This window comes from Erpetoichthys calabaricus, chromosome 11 (assembly GCF_900747795.2).
Source record: "Erpetoichthys calabaricus chromosome 11, fErpCal1.3, whole genome shotgun sequence".
In the NCBI taxonomy this organism is placed as follows: Eukaryota; Metazoa; Chordata; class Cladistia; order Polypteriformes; family Polypteridae; genus Erpetoichthys; species Erpetoichthys calabaricus.
Genome location: NC_041404.2, coordinates 66,946,763 through 66,970,108, shown reverse-complemented (window position 1 = coordinate 66,970,108; position 23,346 = coordinate 66,946,763). Strand labels below are relative to the sequence as shown.

The 23,346-nt window shown below is 37.6% G+C and overlaps 1 protein-coding gene across 3 annotated transcripts in view; it reads left to right on the top strand.

Moving 5' to 3' along the window:
* LOC114660520 (forkhead box protein P2-like) overlaps positions 1-22,211 on the top strand; it is a 139,834-nt gene extending 117,623 nt beyond the window's left edge. For all 3 annotated transcript variants that reach the window (XM_051933505.1, XM_051933506.1, XM_028813265.2), the window contains 7 exons: positions 304-391; positions 7,762-7,842; positions 8,652-8,802; positions 10,083-10,156; positions 11,565-11,666; positions 14,842-14,963; positions 22,105-22,211. In XM_051933505.1, coding sequence (XP_051789465.1) covers positions 304-391; positions 7,762-7,842; positions 8,652-8,802; positions 10,083-10,156; positions 11,565-11,666; positions 14,842-14,963; positions 22,105-22,189 — 703 coding nt within the window. In that variant the 3' untranslated portion in view covers positions 22,190-22,211. The remainder of the gene's footprint in view (positions 1-303; positions 392-7,761; positions 7,843-8,651; positions 8,803-10,082; positions 10,157-11,564; positions 11,667-14,841; positions 14,964-22,104) is intronic.
* Positions 22,212-23,346: the final 1,135 nt, after the last annotated feature.

Below are 23,346 nucleotides of genomic sequence, written 5' to 3'. Positions count from 1 at the left end.
GCAAACATGTTACAGAACAACCTGCTGTCTTTTTTGTGCAATGTAATCAAAAATGACTGTGGTAAAACAATTTTCTTTCCTTTTATATCTATTACATGTGTTATAAAAAAAACAAAACTTTATTGTTACCTAAAGCAAAATGAAATGTCTAAATGTCTACATTTAGATAAAGCACCAGTTCTTTGCATTAACAGCCATTTAGTACAACTTCATGTCAGTTTCATGGAAAAGTAGATATAGCACCTTACTGCCATAATTTCTAATATCCATTTCTTCACAGTTTCTCCTTATTATTTGTTTTAGGCACCTTTATCGGGATCACAGCCCAGATGAAAAGAGCCTGGCTCAGTGGCGTGTGCAGAGAGAGGTGGTGCTACAGCTTCAGAACCAGGTATATTTATACTGTGGTGGATGGCAGCATATCATTAAAAACATATTACCAACTACACTAATTTACATTTCTGTGCTTTATGATTATTAATACCTATTTCATTCTTTTGCTTTTCTTCCAAAAAACAAAAAGCATGTTCTTATTGTGAAAAACTGAGAATTATGGAAGTATACATTTCTTTCTGAAAAAGGTAGGACTCAGTGTTAGAATATTCCACTAAAAGGGATTCTGCATCAGTACATCCAAGACTTCCACAGAAATACAAGAGCACTTCAGAGTTGTTAACAATGCATTAAACATGATTTTAAATATTATCCTGACTCACTAGCACCAATAGTATGAGAAGCCCAGGAAAACTTGCTGTACACTACACACAGAAAATCAACTAATCCTTCAAGAGTAGTGGTTCAAAATGTGTGTAGCGCCATCTAATGTACTCTCACTGAACAAATTATTAGGAACACCTGTACATTTACTTATCCATGCAGTTATCTAATTGGCCAATCATGTGACAGCAGTGCAATGCATAAAATCATGTAGATACAGGTCAGGAGCTTCAGTTAATGTTCACCTCAAACACCAGAATGGGGAGAAAATGTGATCTCAGTGATTTTGACTGTGGCGTGTTTGTTGGTGCCATACCGCCTGGGATTTTCATGCATAGTAGTCTTTGAAGTTTACTCAGAATGTTGGAAAAAAAACAAAAGCATCCCAGTGAGTGGCAGTTCTCTCGATAGAAAAGCCTTGTTGATGAGAGCGGTCAGAGGTGATGGCCAGAGTGTTTCTAGTTGACAGAAAGGCTACAGTAACTCAGATAACTGCTCTGCACAATTGCAGTGAGCAGAAAAGCATTTTAGAAAGCACAACACATGAAAACTCAAGGAATATGAGGCTACAACAGCGGAAGACCAGGGCAGGTTCCACACCTTCCAGCCAAGACCTGGAAGCTGAGGCTGCACTGGGTACAGTCTCACCAAAACTGGACAGATAAGGACTGAAAAAAAACATAGCTTGGTCTGATGAATCTGGATTTCACCAGAGCTACACAGATGGAAGGGTCAGAATTTGGCATCAGCAGCATCACACCCTCCTACATTGTGTCAATAGTCCATGCTAGTGGTGGCGTAATGGTGTAGGCAATGTTTTCTTGGCACACTTTGGGACCATTAATACCAATCAATCACTCATTGCATGAATGCCATGGCCTATCTGAATATTGCTGCTGACTATGGGCATCCCTTCATGGCCACAAGTTACCCATCCTGGAAGGGCTAAACCCAGCTGGATAATGTGCCATATCACAAAGAAAAAAGATGTTGCAAGCTGGTTTCATGAAAATCATGAACATACTGAATGTGCAGCTGACAATTCTGCAAAAGTTGTGTAATGCAGTCATGTCAACATGGAATGTTTCCAACATCTTGTGGAATCCATGCCATGAAGAATTTAGGCTGTTTTCAGAGCAAAAGGAGCCCCCACCCAGTATAAATATAATGTTCTTGATCATCTGCCCAGTGAGTGTTATTTTTTTTAGAACATTAGAACAAACTAGACGAGAACAGGGCATTCAGCTCAACAAAGCTCGCCAATCTTATTCACTTAAAGTAATTCCTCTAAAAAACATCAAGTCTAGAGTGTGTATGGCATCACAAGGATTCTCCATCCCTAGCAGGGCCACCGGTTTTAACATAATAGAAAATAAGTGATGGTAATGCACATAAAAATTGTTGTAGGAAAGTGGAAATGATATTACCCCAATTCCTTCTATGGTCACCTCTTACTGGGCAGAAACAAGACCTTCACACTTGTGTGTCCTGCTTATGTCTTGTAAGTAAATAATCACTCCTAGTCACAGTAAGACAGCCCATCAAACTGTATATTTAAATTAAATGAGTGCTGTTTGGGGGTCTTTCCATTGACGGCAGGATGCTACAATGCATCCATTGCTGATTATAGAAATGCAACTGTCAAACTTTGTTGGACTGATTATCCCATTCTTAACAAAATTGTTTTAATGTATATCAGAAACAGATCTGACCAGTCTGTGAGAGAGGACAGGTTATGGTGGAAGCAATGTGTTTGGAACAACTTCAGCATATGTTATATAACTAGGCTGATTAGACTTTCCATAGTTTTTGAGACAGCCTGGTGTATCAGCCCTAATTTAGGTGTCTAACTTATTCTTAAAATATCTTGTCCTGTACTTTAGACACAACTTATTTTACATTGGACAGCAAGGTGGCACAATGGGTAGAGCCCAGTTATTGTCTACATAGAATTTGCATGTTCTCCTTGCGTCTGTGCAGATTTTCCTTTCACATTCCCAGAGACGTGTGTGTTAGGGCATGTGCTTACCTTGCAATGGATTGGCACCCTGTCTCAGGTGGTTTCCTGCCTCAGGACAGGTATTAGTATTATCTGTATCTACCCTGGTGGGAAAAGTTCCTGCTTCAAGGAGTCTGAATCAGATTAAGCAGGACTGAGAATGTATGGATGTAATTATTCACTGCAGTAACTGTAAAAAGGAAGGGCAAGTAGTGAAATGAACAGCTGGTGCCCCAGCTGTTTAATTTGAATGCATAAATAATGGCAGGAAAATCTGGCCACAACATTGTAGCACTATATACCAAACATTAAACACAGTCATTGGAAATGATGCCAAATTGAGGAGGGTTTCAAATTTTGTCAATAAGAGGTGGACCCATACATGGAGAAGAAGGGTCCTTCATCCGAGTAATGTTCTGCCATTCTAGAGAGGAGAGCAATGGAGACTAAGTCAACAACTTTTCCACCCCCTTACTATCACCCTGGTGTACCAGAAAAATGTCCCCTTAAAGAGCCTTAAAATGTTTGCATATATAACATAACATACACAGACATATCACTGTGTACATCTTTGCATACAGTTCCTGACCTCACATGTTGTTGCAATGTGTTTAATAAGTAATTACTTCAGCTCTATTCAAATCTGCCATAAGATGTGATTAATCAGATGTCATGAGATTTTAAAGTTAATACTGATGTCAACACATACTACCCAAAGCTTGTGTTAGGCTGTATATTTGTCCAAAAGACCACATTGAATGAAAAACAGATGCATCATACAGAGGACAAACTGCCAACAACCACCTAATTGATTTTGATAAATTTACAAGCCTGTATGTTCTTCTTTGACTAGTGCCTTGCTGAACGTATAATACTCTTGGCTATACAATACTCAGCATAGTGTAATCTGAGTGGCTATATGATGTGTGCCTTCTTTTTCCAGTATTATAAAAGAAGATTCATCGGTCAGTTCAACTTGTATATTCATATTAAAAGTTCGTCAAATGCTGGGAGAGGTGTGTGTGCACGAGCTGCACATCTGGTACACCAGCTCACTGCTCCTGCTGGTTGAGGTAAATTAACCATAAAAGAAAAAAAAATAAGAAACGTCACTTATCTAGAAATGAATGAATGAATAAAGGAATTTTGTAAGTGTTGCTCTGCAAGCACAGAGTGAGCAAATGCGTACGTTTACGGTATGTTACACCAGGAAGAACTTCATGGCTACATTATGTACATCTTCTTCTATAGTACGCTACTGTGGCTGTTCTTTTGTCTGTCCAGGATTTTAAATCACCTGTAGCTTGCAAACTGTTTCACCTATTGACTTGAAATTTGGTACACATGTACTATGTGATGTCTACTTTCCGCTTTTCGGGGTGATGATTTTATTACTCTTTTTATTTTAATTTTATTTTATTGTAGAATCAACTCTCAGCAGCGCACAGCAGGGCGGCCGTGCGGCGCATGCGTACAGGCACCGTTCTCATTCCCTACCACCTTCGCTAATCATTCTTGATGCAGATTGAAGACTTAAGTGCCAGATTAAGTGAAAAATTAAAGAAAACGTACTAAGTAATTGCAACACAAAAACTAACTTAATCAGTTTTAATGCGAAAAGATGCCAACGAAAGAAGAGAAGCAGCGGGCCGCTAGGGTGGAGTAAAGAAGAGCTGCTCAGGAAGCAGCAAGCACATCAACCTCTGAGCAAACGAATGATAAACGTACAGAGAAAGAGGATAAACACCAAGAATGCTCAGGTCAAGTGTATTCACTGCACGTTATCGTGCAGTGCGCCGTTACTGGTATTATAATAATTAAGTATTTCTCAAATTTGTAGGCAAACTGTCCAGAACTGTTCTACATCATGGTCTAAAGTAGACAACAATTTTACCTGTGACTTAAACAGAGTTTATCTCTTTGAGTATGTCTTTAAAACTGTTCTATTTAAGAAATTTAAACTACAGTTAGTCATAGACTCTCTACAACCAACAACTAACAATAATATATCAGTCAATTACTTTTTTATATTACTTAAGTTGGAAGCTATTGAGTCACCAAAATCCTATTTGGGTTTCTTTTTAACTACATGATTTTGTAAAGTGCTATTAAAAAGTGGGTATTTAATGTAGTGTACTAACACATATAATTGCATTATATTATCAGTGATATTTATGCACAAATATTATTGTTAAAATTATTTTAAAAAGAAGAATGTGATAACTGACTCTTTAATATACTGCAATTAAAAATGCAAAATGCTCCTACTTTCAAATCAGTTAAGTAAGTCTCTAAACACTCCTAGGTTTAGGACCCACACATACATTTTTAACTTCTATACAATTCTATAGTTGTCCAGTTTTTTGCACTTTTTAGCCCAAGCAAGCCCGTTAACACCATTTTGTTTCCTTTAATAAAACTTTCTAAGCTGCCACACAATTTACCAGCCTTGCTTCCCAAAGTCTTATTAGGACTATTGAAGTGGACACTTTATGTTGAGTCTCATTCAACTCTGCCTTGATGTCTGGTACAGATGGCCTTCTGTTATGCAAGCTAGAGAGACCTTTATATACTTGTTTTATTTTGTTGTCAATTGAGGTCTGTCAGAATTTCCTTGATCAGAGTTCTTTCCAGTTTATTGGTGCCTGTTGATATTGCATACATTCGTGCTCAGTGGTAAATTAATTTTTGTGCACTTCCCCTTTAAGACAAGCGTTCATGCTTTAAAAACAGGCTGCCTTTTCTCTGCCAGGACATACATTTACTTTCCGTGACAACTGCCAAGTGTCTTAGAATGCTTCATCAAATACCAAAATCTTTGTGTTTAATTACTTAATAATTAGTAAAGCTCTCAGATTATAATACAATCCTATATCAGTGCTTTAATAAAAGCAGGTACACAGGAAAAGTAAAACAATTAACTAATACAATACAGGTAAAAGAAACATAGGTAGTGTTAACATTAACTGGAAGACAAATGTATGTTACCTACTTTAAGGGACTAATTAAAATGATCATTCTAAGATCTAGTCCATTGCCAATCAGATTGACAGTTTGTAATAAGATTAAAAATTACCTTAATTAATTTTTCTCTTTGTAGGGTGTTTACAATAACAATATAATATCACTTGAAGTTAGAGCAAATATACTGTAATATATGGTGTTCATAAACCTTTGACTATCTGTGCATATGTGTGTGCACACCAGCTCCCCAAACCCGACATAGACAGACACTAGGCACAGATCCAACAACACGCATGGCTTAATTTTGATGAGGGAAATGCTTTCCCTTTGTTTCCCACCTGCACAATACAGTACAGCAAAGTACCAACAAGCAAATATAGACAGCAATTTTCTATTTTTCATTCTCTTCCTCTCTCTGCCTCCTTCCACCTCCACTCCTCCTCCAGCAAGCTTCATCTTCCTCCTCCTGACTCTTGCTCCCCAAATTAAGGCATGAAGGCTGCCATCTAACTCTCTGGAGGAGGCAGTACCCTGTGCATATCTGTTCCCCCTGTCCTTTCTTTAAGAAGGCATCCTGGCCAGGTAAGGACCCTGGCCATCCATCACCCCTGGCTCTCTGGCTCCCCAACACACGACACAGACAGACATTAGTACTAGTCCAGCACAGCACACGTTTATTTACAATCGCTCCCCACTCAAGCACAGTATAAAGCACAGTCAAATATAGAGCACACTGCACTTCTACTCTCTGTTCTTCCACCTCCTCTTCTCCTGACAAGATTCATCCTCCTTCTCCCGACTCTGGCTCCTCAAATGAGATGTAGTTGTTCATTATATTCAGAATCCCGTGAGTATTTCTGGTGTCGCATAATTGGGGCCCGGGAGTACTTCTGAGTAAGCCAGGAGCCCTGTATAAAAGGGCTCAGTAGTTCCCACACAGCACCCCTTGCAGTATCCCCGGGACTCAACAGGGCTAAACTGACAAACACTGATTCCCATACAGCCCTGTAAGGCGCCGTTGCAACCCAAGAGGGCTGCCAAATAGCAGTTCGGGAGAGATAGTGCCCTTCATAAGGTATCTTCCCCTGTCCTTCCATTAAGGAGGCATCCTGGCTGGGTAATGACCCTGGCCGTCCCTCACATAAATATAACAGATAAATATGAAGTAGAAGAGCAGCATCCTTATATACTCATATAAAGGGCTTCAGTGAATAGGTCGGATGGCAAGTAAGACAGAAAAAAACAAAAAAAAACTCTAGTTAGTCTGGGGAAAAAAACATCTGCAGGGGTTCCAAGACCAAAAGACCACCTATCCCCCACTGAGCATTCTACCTAACATAAATGTTCATAATTCATTAGTCTTTGTTTTCAGGCTTCATGAGATAGGACTTGAAGAAGTTGGTGTCATGGAAAACTGTGTCGCCCACCTTCATTCCATCATCACAGAAGGATGCATGGTGCAGATCCCTGAAGAATATGATAATTTTATGCTCATATACAGTTGTGCTTGAAAGTTTGTGAACCCTTTAGAATTTTCTATATTTCTGCATAAATATGACCTAAAACACCATAAGATTTTCACTCAAGTCCTAAAAGTAGATAAAGAGAAACCAGTTAAACAAATGAGACAAAAATATTATACTTGGTCATTTTTTATTAAGGAAAATGATCGAATATTACATATTTGTGAGTGGCAAAAGTATGTGAACCTTTGCTTTCAGTATCTGGTGTGACCCCCCTTTGCAGCAATAACTGCAACTAAACGTTTCCAGTAACTGTTGATCGGTCCTGCACACCAGCTTGGAGGAATTTTATCTATTCCTCCGTACAGAACAGCTTCAACTCTGGGATGTTGGTGGGTTTCCTCACATTAACTGATTAAAAATGCAAAATGATGTTTTAAAATCATATTAAAATATGGATAATGACTACTGTATAAAAATACAGGTGCATCAAAATCATTTTTATTGTGTTTTGAAATTCATCTGTGACGGAAAAAGCAGGTCCTTTTCAAACTAGATAAAATGAACTTAGACTAGGACAAAATCACTCTATGTAAAATATTCTTTTTCTTTTGACAGCTTACCATAGAAAGACAGAGGCTACACGCTATGCAACTTCATCTGCAATTTGCTGAGCACAGACTTAGCGCCACAGCAAATGTGAGTGAAGATTATTTGTAAAATGTTCCTGTACACTGGTAAAGAATTCAATAATGTAACTGTCTGCATTAACACTTCCCTCAATACCTCTTGCAAATTTACAAAATGTCTTCTGCTTGTAAAATTAGTATGTTTTAAAATATTACTTAGAAGTAATATAACTTTAAAATGTTATAATTGTACATTGACGGAAATAACAGCAGTGGATCAAGGTAAAATATAATCCAATATAAACCAAATTTTACTTAAAGTACAGTATATTATGATGTTTGGTTAATCACACAGAATATATTGTGTGTGGGCCCTTTTACAAGCTGAAGTTTAATTTTCTAATATACTGGTAATTATAATCATTGAAGCTGGGAAAGGAATGGCTAGATTATAATGGGTAATAATAATCATACTCTTCACATATAAGGGTTTCATATTACAGCAGTAGCACTGATTTGCATCACAATGCAGTTTTCTTCCATATGCGCACATATTAACTAATTCTGCCCATTGAGATCCTGGGACTATGGGGTTAAAAGGAAAGGTTAAGAAAACAGATTGGCAGACATTACCAATTATCACCATCAGTATAAAAATAACATGCACTAGAATTTACAAAGTATAGAAATTACATTTAGCAGAAATTAAAATATGGTTAGTATTATTTACATCAGTCTAATAAGACAAAGTTTTATTTTGTCTCAGTACATATCATAATTCTTTTTCAGAGATTTTTGACATTCTTAATAGCTGAAATTATTTTTGAATTGAAGTTATGTTAGATATAAGAGACTCTCTGCTTAATTCCCTTCCTGAAGAAAATTTGGGAGGCATCAGAGATGGATTTCTCAGCACATGGTTTCACCTTCATTCTCTCCCAGACCCATCTTCATGAAGGCTCTCAGGAGGCTGCAGTAGAATTCAGCAAAATCGGACATGGCAACTTACCCAGTACTTCATTATTACCAGGTACATCGCTATTTTATATAACCTGTGTTATCTGTTTTTAATGTCTGACATAGAACTGCAGACTCTTAAGTTCATTTCTCATATCACCATGGGTCATCTGTTTTTGAACTTCTGGAATAAGAGTTCTTTTCTTTGGATTAAATTTAAACCATACCGATTTGTTTGCTTTGTAAATCTTTGTTTGATTGTGTTGTGTTCTCTTGTAATGATTTATTCTCAAATAAAAGGTATAAATTCATACATAAAGACACAAATTCTTAAGCAAAAAACATTTTAATGGACCCTGCAGCTGACTAGAAGTTTACCTCTGTGACTCTTTGAGTTAAAATGGAGTCATTTCTTCCTCCATGATTTGTAAAAGGAAGCTATAGGAGATTGACATCAAGAAATCTGGTGTTAAATACTCTACTTCAATAATTCTGAAATGAGTTATGCATTTGTTTAAAACCCATTGAAACCTTGTTTAAGTTGGTAAAATCAATTTCATGACCATTATCAATTAATAACAAAGCAACCTGTTTTAATATAATGGCTATAATATTAACCATTGTCATTAACAGCTGCCTGAAACAATTTACTTTACTTTACATTGCATACAAGCATACATTGCATAATGCAAGTGCACAGGACTACACATTTGTATAATTAATGAAATGAATACCACAAAAATGTTATGGATAAGGAAAGAGCAAAAATATAGTAACATGAAATGAATATTATATAATTGTTAAAAAGTATATTCTTAAATGATTTAAATACTAATCCTGCCTAGCACCCAGTGCTGCAGTAAGAAGTTTTGGAACCCATACATTTTCATATTCTTAGCACTTTTGTGCATCAGTAGAATTAATGAAAGATATTATTTTCATTTGAACAACAGTGACACAGTGGTTGCTTCTGCAACCTTACAGGTCCAGTGTCTTGTATGCAAATCACACACCTAGTCATTTTCTGTGCTGACTTGGCATAGTCTCTCCATGTCTGCTTGAGCTTTTCCTCCATATCCCAAAGATATGCAAGTTAGGTTGAATGGTGATTCTAAATTGGCCCTGTGTGGGTAGTGAATGAATGAGCCATTTGATCGACTTACCCTATGTCTAAAGTTGGCTTCTGCCTTGTGCCCAATACTACTGGGATACACTTCAGCCCCTTAAACCCCTGAAATGGATTAAAGATGCTTCAGAATGGTGTGTTTTACATTTCTATAAAATATAATACAAACATAATTCATATTAGCTGAAATGAGTTTATAATTATGTGGAATTGTGTTTTAAATACAGAAATGGTGCCTGCTGAGTACTACAAATACAGCAATATCAGACCTCCATACACATATGCATCCCTCATTAGATGGGTGAGTATATCTCTTTATTTTGGGCAGTCCATGAACTTCTGTCATTGACTTGTTAGAAAAACTAACACTTAGATAACATCCTCTTTGTTATCAGAGCTTGCTATTAAGCGGATACATATTTTATAGAGTTAACAATTAGAGTCTGTGACATAGTCAAATGGAAAGGTTTTCTTTAACACTGTCTAGGTTTGACATCTTATACATGGTTTTGCCTTTAAAGCTGAACTCCTAACAAGTTTGTTTGTGCACGGTATAATGGAAATATTGAACCACAACTTGAAATGAGACTGTACTCTTAATTTTCTTCAATCTTTTATTCATGTCTGCATTAAACGTCAGATTTGAGTTGTTCCGTCTTTTTTTCATCTCAACTTGTCCACACCAAAAATGCCAGAGGTCATTTTAAAAATAAGCTGACACTATCCAACAAGCTGAACATGTTTTTTGAACATGCTTATGCTATTGTGAGACTGATACTGCTTTTCCATCAAGGACTTATGGTTTGTCAAAAGCAAAAGCATAACTTGTTTCACGACTACAAGCATGGTGTTTGCTGTTGCCAGGTACAGAAATACTGCCTTTCAGAGTGGCCAAGAGTATTTGATAATATTTTTTCCACAGTGTTTTTACACTGACATTGATGGGCTGTTCACGACTCTGGGTTGTGAACACGATCGACAGCAATTTTATCTTTTTATTGATTTGGTCCTATTAATCCAGAAAGCTGTTACAGAATAGCAATGTCCGACTTTCAATATCCATAGGCCAATATGGGACTGTTGTTGAAACATATAAAATACAACAACTACAACTTTAACAACTGTGCTGATCTAAAAGTAGTGACACTGCTATTAAACATGCATCTCAAATATCCCAAGAACTGTTGTTTCATTTGTGAATGGGACAATCATGCTAAAGATTCTCATTATATTAAGTAGAACTGGCGGCTCTGTAAGCATTATAGTTGGAAGCTTATGAAGTGGTGTAAGTCTGTGCTCAATAAAGAACGCTATACAAAAACATAAAAAAATAGCTAACAAGAAGAAAGGTCAGTGAAAAAATTGGCATCCATAAAAAAGAAAAGATGTCAAACAGATAAAAAGTTCTATCAGCGCTGAGATAACATCAAATAGAAATGCCATGAAAAGACATAAAATGGGTGACATTTTCTTCCTAGTATGTCATAACATGCTACCTTTAAGCATTCCTGATGATATAGATCATGCTGGAAATGAAGAATGCATGACTGACAAAATCTGGCCAAAGTATTAACTTATGGCAGTTTGATAAACAAAAAGTTGTTGTACAGAATTGTCCTACATAGCTTGGCTAACTCACTAGTAAGAATGTTTAAAGGGGAGTCCCTGTTCCTATTACCAATTTACTGCTCTCTTCCCTTTCTTGACAGGCAATTCTGGAGTCTCCAGAAAAACAACTCACTCTCAACGAGATCTATCACTGGTTTATGAAGATGTTTGCATTCTTTCGCTATAATACTGCTACTTGGAAGGTAATGTTTTAGTTGTAACTGGAATATAAGCTGACTCATTGGGGGCTTCAAAGAACTCAGAAAATGTTTATGGAAAAAATAGATGTAATATGTAAGTAAGCTCCTGTGGATATACTTTCTTCAGTGTTTCCAGTCTTCTTTATGAAGACTTTACAAGCCATGTGGCATTAGTTTATCTTCAACATCCTTGTAGCTTAGTCTTTGGCAGTGACGGTCTCTTCACATACAATTTTGCCATAAACTGTATTTCATTACTAACCATGCTTCAATGGTTCATAATTGGAAGGGCCTAATTTTATTTTTATGACTGTTAAATATATATTCCTCTTAAAAAACATCTGTTTATGTTAGAATGGCTGAAACTTTAAGCTTATGTTTTTTAAAAGGAGTATATATTTAACAGTAATAATCATTCATCTTTTTTTTAATGCATTTTTAACATAAATTTAAATCCACTTACAAATGGTGAAGATAAACTGACTGCCTACCTTTTGATGGCATGTACAAGACACCAGCCACTGCAAGGCACACATGACTAAATAATAACTGTTATAATTTTGGAACAGTAGCATTAGTGATTTTAATCCTTTCTTCGCCATATTCTGTACAGTTTGTTGTATTAGAATTTGTCATTTCTCACATACCCCAACTTACTTTCCAGAGACACGCACAGAATTTTGGGGTCAGAGTGCAGGGTCAGCTATTTGTATAGCACCCCTAAAGCAATTGTAGGTTAAGGGACTTCCTTAAGGGCTCAGTGGAGCAGCATTGCTTCTGTTCACTGCCAGGATTCAAACCGACAACTTACAAGTTACCAGTCCAGATCCCATAACAGCAAACTGATAGACTACCATTTTTGGCACCAATTATGGCATTCATTGTAACTAGTTTATTTATGAAGCGCTGACCCAGGACTCTTATTTTACTCTATACATGCCTGATAAGTGTGTTTTCAGTTTCTGATTCTACAAATGGATCTGTCCTCAATTAGATTATCACCAAAACGTCTGTACATTTCTGGCAAAAAAAAGCATCTTTCGATTTTTGTCTGCAAAGTTGTGAGCCCTACCGGCGGCTATTACAGAAGCTGTGGTTCATAAATATCAGACAAATCCATGATCTGATCCTTTAACATTTTGTGGCAGAATAGTTGTAGAGGTTCCTGTCCACTTAGTAGAAGTGTTGGACAAGGAGTGTCAGACTCAGATTCTGGAGAGTCACAGTGGCTTCAGATTTTCATACCAACTACTTTCTTAATTAACAACCAGTTACTGGTGCTAATTTAGCACAATTCTTTTGCATTAATTATGATTGACTTACTTGTTTTTTTTTCTCTTGACAAACAGCCAAACAATAATGGAAATAAAATAACTTGGTAAATGACAAAGTTAAGCTTGGCATCTGAAACAGTTCTTGATGGCCATTATTTTCACTCCAACTTATTTTGTGTTTAGCCTGTTGTGAAACACTTGATTTTATTTCCATGGGTTGTTAACACTCTCATTCTGCCACACTAGTGAATTCCAAAAACTGCTATTTATTTTCATTTCCGAAATAACCCTCAAAATACTTAGTGGGCCAGAGCAGATCTGTATTTCTCAGACCTTCATTTTTCTTTCTTTTCAATGTTTTACTGAGACAGATAGACACAAGTGCAAAAGGGATCAACATTAGTCTGGTCATGTGTTGGCTCTCTTGGCATCTCATTATTGTTTGTGTGCTTATTAAAGAAAACAAATATGTTTCATTACAATCAGTAATTGAGGAAAGTGGCTGGAACGAAAACATGGAGCCACTGTGGTCCTCCAGAAATGGTGTTTGACATCCTAGTGTTGAACCAACCCCATTGCTAATGTTACCAGAGCTAGTGGAATGAATGTTTTGAGGTCCTGTCTGTTTCCTTTTCAATACTAAAACCCAAAATAAGTTGCTTGTTTAGATATTGCTTAGCTTCCCTCCAATAAGACATAACTAGCAAATTCAGTAAGTTAAAAAAAAAAAAGTAAGTTACTAGTTCATAGCCTTCTGTTAATAACATTAGATAAACATACATAGTAACATCACCATAAATGCATTTCAAATACTTTTTTAGAGTTGAATTACTGTTATAGTGATAAAGAAACACATCTGGCTTTGCTGTGTTAAGTTTATAATTCAGATTTAAATGGGGGAGATTTTTATTAATATGCATTTGTCATATAGTTTCATTTGCAAAAAAAAATAATAATAATAATTAAAGAGGTAAACTACCAAACTGGGCTATCCAATGAGCAAAGTGTGTGGTTATAAGGCTACTTAGGAACTTTAAGTATTCGGCCCATGTGCCACAGAATAGCATTCATTAAAGGTTTTAGTGTGAACTACTATGATACAAATAATAAAAAATATCATCAAAAGGGCAAAAGCCAAAACTGGTTTTCATAAGAAGTGCTGATTAAATTTGGAAGTGATGCAGATTGATACAAACAGCTTCAGAATGTTTCTATAGTATACTATGGCTGCTAGGCTGAAAACCTGGAGATGCAGTCAAATCTTTGAGTCTGGCAAATCGGGCTCAGTAAAAGTCCAAGTTCAGTGTAAGAATGCGGTCTTTATCCTCTGCTACAGTTTTTTGATTTTTCCCATGGGAGTTTCTGTCCTGTTACTGAGGTTAAATATGATTATGGCCACCTTTTTCAGTGGCCTTTTATGTATATCCATAAGCAGCAGATTAACCAGCACCAGTTGAGTCAACCCTTGTGAACATTCTTGTACTGGGCTGGACTACATGGGTGTACAATTTACCTATTACCAATTTGCACTTCCAATGCCCTTATGCAACAAGAAGAAGACAGTCCCAGAAGTAACTGTAGCTCTCAGTCTCCCTTTTAATGATCTCCCATGTACTTGCAGGCTAGTCAGTGCAAAAAGAGAAAGGAAGCATTGATTATAGAGTATCATTACAGCCTATCTGACCAAGCTTAAATTTAAAATAAGTATCTTGTGATAATTGTGCTACAGTCTAAATACTAAGCTCCTTACACAAAAGTAATTAGAATACTTCATCAACATCACTTATTTTTTGCTTACAAAAGAGCAAGTACAACAAGAAACTGTTCATTAAGGAGTTCCTTGAGTCTTCCTATAACATACAGAACCCCTTTAGCTCCCATCTGTCTCCTTTCTCTGTCCCTAGAATGCAGTGCGTCACAATCTAAGTCTCCACAAATGCTTTGTCAGGGTGGAAGGAGGCAAGGGTGCTGTGTGGACAGTGGATGAAGCGGAGTTTCAGAGGAGGAGGGGGCAGAAATTTAACAGGTAAGCACTTCTCTTACCATTCAGCAATTTCAGGGTTGAGCAACAAATGCAAAAGTGAGTTCTGATTAAGGAAAAAATGTGGTTGACTTTTGCACAAGAAATTACTTTAAGTAAATAAAGCTAGCTAAAAGTAAATATTCAATTAAGCAATCATACACATACTTGAAATGATAAAGTGTATTGATTACACTGCACAACATTGTTTTGAAAAGTCTTGCTTCCTAAAAAGTTATTGCTGATTGTGACAGGTGCCTCCTGGGTATGCACAAATATAGTTTTCGTTGTACTGCATCACGTAAGAACTCTGAGAAATAGACATTTATATGTTTACTGACAATAATGTATTTAGTCACGTTTATGTTTTGCATAAGCTATTAAATTCAACAGAATTAAAAATGTTTTGCTCCTGATTTTCTTTAGTATTCAATGTCTGGTGCATCACGTTGCAGTGTCCAATAGTAGTCAGCAAGCATTGACGGATTCCAGCTGTCCTGGTATCGTTTTTCCATCGTAGCAATGTCCTGGTGAAACCTTTCACCGTGTTCATCACTGACAGCACAGAGATTTGCGGGGAGGAAGTCCAAGTGTGAGTGGAGGAAATGAATCTGGAGTGACATGTTGCAATTCATTGTCTTGTATGCTGTGAGAAATTTGTCTACCAGCTGAATGTAGTTTGGGGCTCTGTAATTGCCCAGAAAATTGTCAACAACATCTTTGAAGGCTTTCCAGGCAATTTTTTCCGGCCCAACTAACAGATCTTCAAACTGCTTGTCACTCATAACATGTCTGATCTGGGTACCAACAAAAATGCCCTCTTTGATATTGGCGTCAGTTATTCTTGGGAACATCAGTCTTAAATAACGAAAACCTTCGCCTTCCTTGTTCAGTGCTTTCACGAAATTCTTCATGAGTCCCAGTTTTATGTGAAGAGGAGGCAAAAATATGTTTGCTGGGTCGACGAGCGATTCATGTGTCACATTTTTCTGTCCTGGAGCTAACTTTTTACGGAGTGGCCAGTTCTGTCAAGAATAGTGCGACTCTTTGGCATGGCTGTCCCATTCACAGACGAAACAATAGTACTTTGTAGAGCCGAACTGCAGTCCTAGTAACACAGCAACAACTTTAAGATCTCCACAGATATTCCAGTTGTACCTGCTATACTGGATGTGCTTCAGCAACAGTTCCATATTCTCATACATTTCTTTTATGTGTGCTGCATAGCCAACAGGTACTGAAGGATAAATGCTGCCATTGTGTAGTAGAACAGCTTTCAGGCTTAACATTGACGAACCAATGAAGAGACGCCACTCTTCTGGGTTGTGATCACAACCCAAGGCTGAGAACAATCCTTCAATGTCACAACAGAAACAGAGACTGTCAACTTGTGCAAAAAATTTGGTTATATCATGATGTCGGCCTCGAAACACAGAAATTGTCGTACCTGGTGACAGCAAACACCATTCCTGCAGTCTCGAACCCAACAGCTCGGCTTTTGCTTTTGACAGACCCAAATCTCTGACCAAATTGTTCAATTCAGACTGTGTTATCAGATGTGGATCGCCTGATGAGCACGGTTCAAAATCCGGGTCAATGTCACTGTCAGTACCCTGCATTGCAGTTTCTTCATCTGGTTCGTCTAAGGTCCAATCCTCTGGTGGTTTCGGAATTGGAAGACTGTCGTCATGTGGCACGGGTCTCATTGCTGAAGGCAGATTAGGATATTCAATTGACTTCTTGTTTTTGGCAGAGAAACCAGACACATTAGTCAAACAGAAATAACAGTTCGTCACATGGTCTTTCTGTTCTCGCATATCATCGGGACAGCAAACGGCATCATCTTTCGAGTGCCTCTGAGCCAGGCTCTCAGACTGACAGCACATGTCGCACAGCAAATGTGAGGCACCCATTCCTTGTCTTGATCACCAATTTTGCAGCCGAAATACAGATGACAAACTTTCTTCACAAGAGCAGTCATCCAACTTCTCTGAGGCACAAGTGTATATTCGCCACAGATACAGTGCATCTGGAAAGTATTCACGGCGCATCACTTTTTCCACATTTTGTTATGTTACAGCCTTATTCCAAAATGGATTAAATTCATTTTTTTCCTCAGAATTCTACACACAACACCCCATAATGACAACATGAAAAAAGTTTACTTGAGGTTTTTGCAAATTTATTAAAAATAAAAAAACTGATAAATCACATGTACATAAGTATTCACAGCCTTTGCTCAATACTTTGTCGATGCACCTTTGGCAACAATTATAGCCTCAAGTCTTTTTGAATATGATGCCACAAGCTTGGCACACCTATCCTTGGCCAGTTTTGCCCATTCCTCTTTGCAGCACCTCTCAAGCTCCATCAGCTTGGATGGGAAGCGTCAGTGCACAGCCATTTTAAGATCTCTCCAGAGATGTTCAATCGGATTCAAGTATGGGCTCTGGTTGGGCCACTCAAGGACATTCACAGAGTTGTCCTGAAGCCACTTCTTTGATATCTTGGCTGTGTGCTTAGGGTCTTTGTCCTGCTGAAAGATGAACCGTCGCCCCAGTCTGAGGTCAAGAGCACTCTGGAGCAGGTTTTCATCCAGGATGTCTCTGTACATTGCTGCAGTCATCTTTCCCTTTATCCTGACTAGTCTCCCAGTCCCTGCCACTGAAAAACATCCCCACAGCATGATGATGCCAGCACCATGCTTCACTGTAGGGATGGTATTGGCCTGGTGATGAGCGGTGCCTAGTTTCCTCCAAACGTGACGCCTGGCATTCACACCAAAGAGTTCAATCTTTGTCTCATCAGACCAGAGAATTTTCTTTCTCATGGTCTGAGAGTCCTTCAGGTGCCTTTTGGCAAACTCCAGGCGGGCTGCCATGTGCCTTTTACTAAGGAGTGGCTTCCGTCTGGCCACTCTACTATACAGGCCTGATTGGTGGATTGCTGCAGAGATGGTTGTCCTTCTGGAAGGTTCTCCTCTCTCCACAGAGGACCTCTGGAGCTCTGACAGAGTGACCATCGGGTTCTTGGTCACCTCCCTGACTAAGGCCCTTCTCCCCCGATCGCTCAGTTTAGATGGCCGGCCAGCTCTAGGAAGAGTCCTGGTGGTTTCGAACTTCTTCCACTTACGGATGATGGAGGTCACTGTGCTCATTGGGACCTTCAAAGCAGCAGAAATGTTTCTGTAACCTTCCCCAGATTTGTGCCTCGACACAATCCTGTCTCGGAGGTCTACAGACAATTCCTTTGACTTCATGCTTGGTTTGTGCTCTGACATGAATTGTCAACTGTGGGACCTTATATAGACAGGTGTGTGACTTTCCAAATCATGTCCAATCAACTGAATTTACCACAGGTGGACTCCAATTAAACTGCAGAAACATCTCAAGGATGATCAGGGGAAACAGGATGCACCTGGGCTCAATTTTGAGCTTCATGGCAAAGGCTGTGAATACTTATGTACATGTGCTTTCTCAATTTTTTTATTTTTAATAAATTTGCAAAAATCTCAAGTAAACTTTTTTCACGTTGTCATTATGGGGTGTTGTGTGTTGAATTCTGAGGAAAAAAATGAAATTAATCCATTTTGGAATAAGGCTGTAACATAACAAAATGTGGAAAAAGTGATGCGCTGTAAATACTTTCGGGATGCACTGTATAGCAGAATGTATCGCGGCTGTTACGACATTGACGAGACATATTGCCCAACACCAAAACGTCTATAGCATCAAGTTTACTTACTGTTATATTACTACAGATACTATACTTTACTATACTGATACAGTGGAACTTTGGGTCACGAACGTCTAAGACCACGTACAATTCGGTTTACGACCAAAAAGTTTGCCAAACTTTTGCATCTGTTCACGACCACACACTCGGGTGACGAACAAGCCAGTTTCCCTTCCGGTTCGTACGCGCCGATGATTTCTGCACGTGTTCAGTCTCTCCTTGTGCATTCCCTGTGCAGTGAGTGAGAGAGAGCGCGTGAGAGGGCTGGCCGCATAAGGCTGACAAGGCAGTTAAAGCATGCCCTGGGCTTGTTTTTAAAGAGACTGATTCGAGCATTGTTTTAACCTTGTTGTATTTAATGAAGACTTTTTTTTCTATTGGATTTTAACCTCCACTTCACTTCTGTTTACAGCGATCGGTTTGTAGCGTGCATTGTTGCAATGTTACTTTTCTTGGTTGTTTATTAAATTACGGATTTTTCAAATGTTCATGTTTTTCCCTGTGCTTAAAACTCATTAAAAAAAAAAGTGTTTACAGCGAGCGGTTCGTAAGGCTATAGAGTGAATCCTTGCAATGTTACTTTTCTCTGTTCAAGGTTTTCTCAGTGTTATTCAATGTTTTTACATTTAGTTTACTATTACGCTGTGCATTCTATGGTATAATTAACTATTTCTGTGCTTAAAAATCTTTAAAAAAATATATTTACATACAGTTCGTACAGTCTGGAATGGATTAATTGTATTTACATACAATCCTATGGGGGAAATTACATCAGGTGACGACCAAATCAGGTTACGACCAGAGTTTTGTAATGAATTATGATCGTGACCCGAGGTTCCACTGTACTATACATACACACGGACTATCTATATTAACCAAATGAGTAGGATCAGTGTTTGCAAGCCACCTTTATAGCATGCTGAGACAGCGTCAAGTTCATTCAGACCTGCCCAGGATGTCAACTTCCACAGAACAGCTTCCAACCTGGCCTCATTCCATGATGGACATGCCCAGGCTGCACAAACCATTGTTGATAAGTCACTTACGGGAGTGAAAATGTTTCGATACAAATATAAGAAAAAATCATGACAAAACTGAAGATTTCTCTGAAACGGTATGTGATGGATAAATTTTGATGTGATCAGCACCCAAAAATCTATAAGAAACACCCAACAGTGTTTAAGAAGCAAAAACTTTAACAACCGTAATAAAGTTAAAATTAAAAACAATAATGACATAACAATAATAGTAAATGAAAATAAACAAAATGAACTACCCAAAAAAGTACCAATTCAAAATGGTTTATCGCCACAAAATAAGACACTAAGATTTTAAATGTGGCTTAAAAGATGATAATAGTGATGCTGTCCAAATGATAAAAAGGCTATTCAACGGGCATTAAAGCAAAGTTTTGAAGACGAGATACCAATCTCCTTATTTTGCAGATTACCGGCTCAGAACATTTATTCCAGTACACCAGTAAAATTTACATACAGTATATAAACCATGTTATGATAACTGAACAGTAATACAGGATTTAATAACTATAGTTAAAATGGAAAGTGTAACTCCTAGCTAATAAAAGAATTGGCATGTTGATAGTGGAGAAAATAGCCTTCTGTGGCAGTACAGTATGTGTTGAGAATTTTGCAGATGTAGGCCACCTGACTACTTCCTTGGAATTCTACAGCTTCATATGTCACACAGCCAAAGAAAATGTACAAATGTATAACTGTAGCTAAATACAGTATTATAGGCTCATTATTATCACATGTACAGAGAACACTGAATTGCTCTACTTCTACTTGCATTGAATATTCTTTTCTTTTATTATAGCCTGGCTTCTAGAAATGTTGACCAGCCAGACTATGTCAACTCATTAAACATATCATGATAAAGTGCTAATGTGGCTGTAAATCAGTTTCATTTTTTAAGAATTCATTTTCATTTAATGACCCATATTAAATGTGTATGTGCAACAAATATTTTTTTTATAGAGCCTTTAATAAGAATACCCCCTTCAGCTGTGGTGGTTGATCTGCAGAATGCATTTTATTCAATTAACCATTCATTTTGCTTGAAATCTTATTGACCCTTGAGAAATGCCAATTTAAAGCAGTTATTCAGAAGCGGCGATTTTTTTCAAGTAAAATAATGCTTTTGATATTTCAGAATTAAAGTTTTATTTTTTATTTAGTTATTCAAGCTAAGAACCGTCTATTTTTCTTTGATGCATTAGTGTTTTTGCTTATGTTTTCCATACCTGCTGCCTCTAATCACAGGGAGTTTTGAGCAGTAGTTCATCAAAGAATAACATCAAATAGTAAAAAATACTTAATTTTCTTTTTCACAAAAGATGGATGTACAACATTTTAAAACCTGCAACTGCATTGAAAATAATTTCAAATTCCAATAAAATTTCTTTCATCAAGATGTTTCTTAAATAATGTTTCTATTCAGACCTGTTCAGGGTTCTTCTGGTAAGATTTTTAAGGATCTAGCATGCTGAGGGTCTTTAATGAAGTGTGGGAAAAAAAAACAAATTAGCTTTGAAATGGTACATTTTAGTCAAACCTGTTAACAAAGTGCAGTCTCTGTTTTACCTCTGTCTACATGTATTTTGAGTGTCTTCAGGTCAGCATTGTTTTTTGCTTGCTTGGTACGCTGCTGCTCTGAACCAGTGGAGGTTTTTTTGGCTATTCTTGCAAACCGGTTGTTGTTATTTTAGTCAGTTCCTTGGATGAGGTACTGCTGCTGAAAGCAGTTTTAACCATACTCCAGTATGCATAACGTGTCACACGTCCGGGCAAATTCAGTCATCACTCTGAAGCAGATGGCATTTTAGTCTTGTCTTAGATGGTAAGTAGAAGTCATTGCATTTTCAGGTGAAAATAAAACTGCATTCAGTTCATCGTCATTGTGCAGTACTAATTAACAATAATCCAAATATGTATTCTTATATGGATACATAGTTGTATGCAGTCCTGATAACAACTTAAAATGCACAAAGGTATTAAAGGACCAAGATAAAATAGCATCCAGTCTAGGACCAGTAGGAGATACCAAAAAAATGCAAGCAAAAGTAAGTCCTGGATTTTGTGCAGTTTTACTTTTGCCCAAAGTATGATTTAATATGGGTTACACTTTCTCTTTCTCTCACTCCGCCATTTTCTGGATTCACCTGGATTGACTAGTTGTCCACCTCAAATGAGGTACTGGAGCAGAAGTTTATACAGCTGGATGCATTTCCTGACACTAAACTCTTATAGTTGTCTTTTATGAGACCAGAGGGACAGGGACTGTAGTCTAACACATGATCACTGGGATAATACGTTATACTTTGTAAACAAATAAAACATTTAAAACTAATGAAACAACTATTTGTTGGTAAAATATATTATTGTATTTACAGAGACCAGGATGTTCATTGGGTTGGTCCATATGCTCACCTCTGCCCACAGGAGCCATGGAAAGTTGGTCAGCCCAACAGCAGCTGAAAGGAGTCAGCAGCAATGGTTGCATTGCATCACCACCAAGAAAGCCAACTCCTGCCAAAACTGTTATACCTGAACGAACCATATCTGCACTGAGGAGCAGTCATGATTTTAGAGAATAAAATGTAGTGACTTTCTTGCGAAAAAAATAGTATAGGTTTGCTTGTATATAGAGTATATATGTGAGTGAAAATTCTGTTCATGTTTTGTGCAATGAATTTTTACATTTGTGTAAGATGCATAGAGACTTGAAACATTTTTACAGCCAGTATCTGGTACTAAAATAAAGGACACACTGTCCATAGCAAATTGTTTCACAAACATATCTTAGCTGTGAAGCTAAGAGAACGCAGAATGAATTGTAATAAAAGATGCAGTAGGCAGCGTTTTTATCATGTGAAAGTCTGAACATGTTTCCTTTTCCTTTGCATTTGCTAGTGTGAAGTTGACAAAACACATCTTCCTGTCACTTGCACACACCTCATTTGAACAGCCAAGCCCGTAAGCATTACACACAGTATGCTCAGGGAAAGCATGCTGCTCCTTCAGGCTAGTTTGTACTACCAGTTATAACCACGTGGTTGTGCTGCACCTTTATTCTTTGTCTCATTTGAGGGTCTTGTTATAGTGGATCAACAGAGATTTTAGATCTGACCTACCAACCAAACATTTACAAGCTAAAAAAAGTTCCGATTTCATGTAAATGGACATAAAGAAAAAAAAAATTGTAAAATCATTCTAAATGACATTGTTTGAGCTTCTGCTTCCTTGCTTCTATGAGGATTTTACATGCTTATGTACATTTTAAGAGCTCAGACTTAGTGTCTATACAGACTAGGCATGTTTTGCTTTTGGCTCTGGCTCCCCCCAGACATCTCTTATCATAACTTTAATACATTCCATAGTCATTTTAAAGGAATTGGTGGATAATATCTTTCAGTATTAGTAGTAATTGCATTTTTACGTGTACAGGGTACAGAGAACTGTTGCATGGCTGACCAACATGAAACACATCACCACGATCAAGAGGAGAAATGCATAACTGGAGTTAACACCTTCGATTACTGGGTCTTCTGCATCACTGGCAGCCGTGCTTATCGATTTCTGTGTTGAAGTGCCTGACAGAGCAAGTTTTAATTATCTTGTCATTATTAGCATGG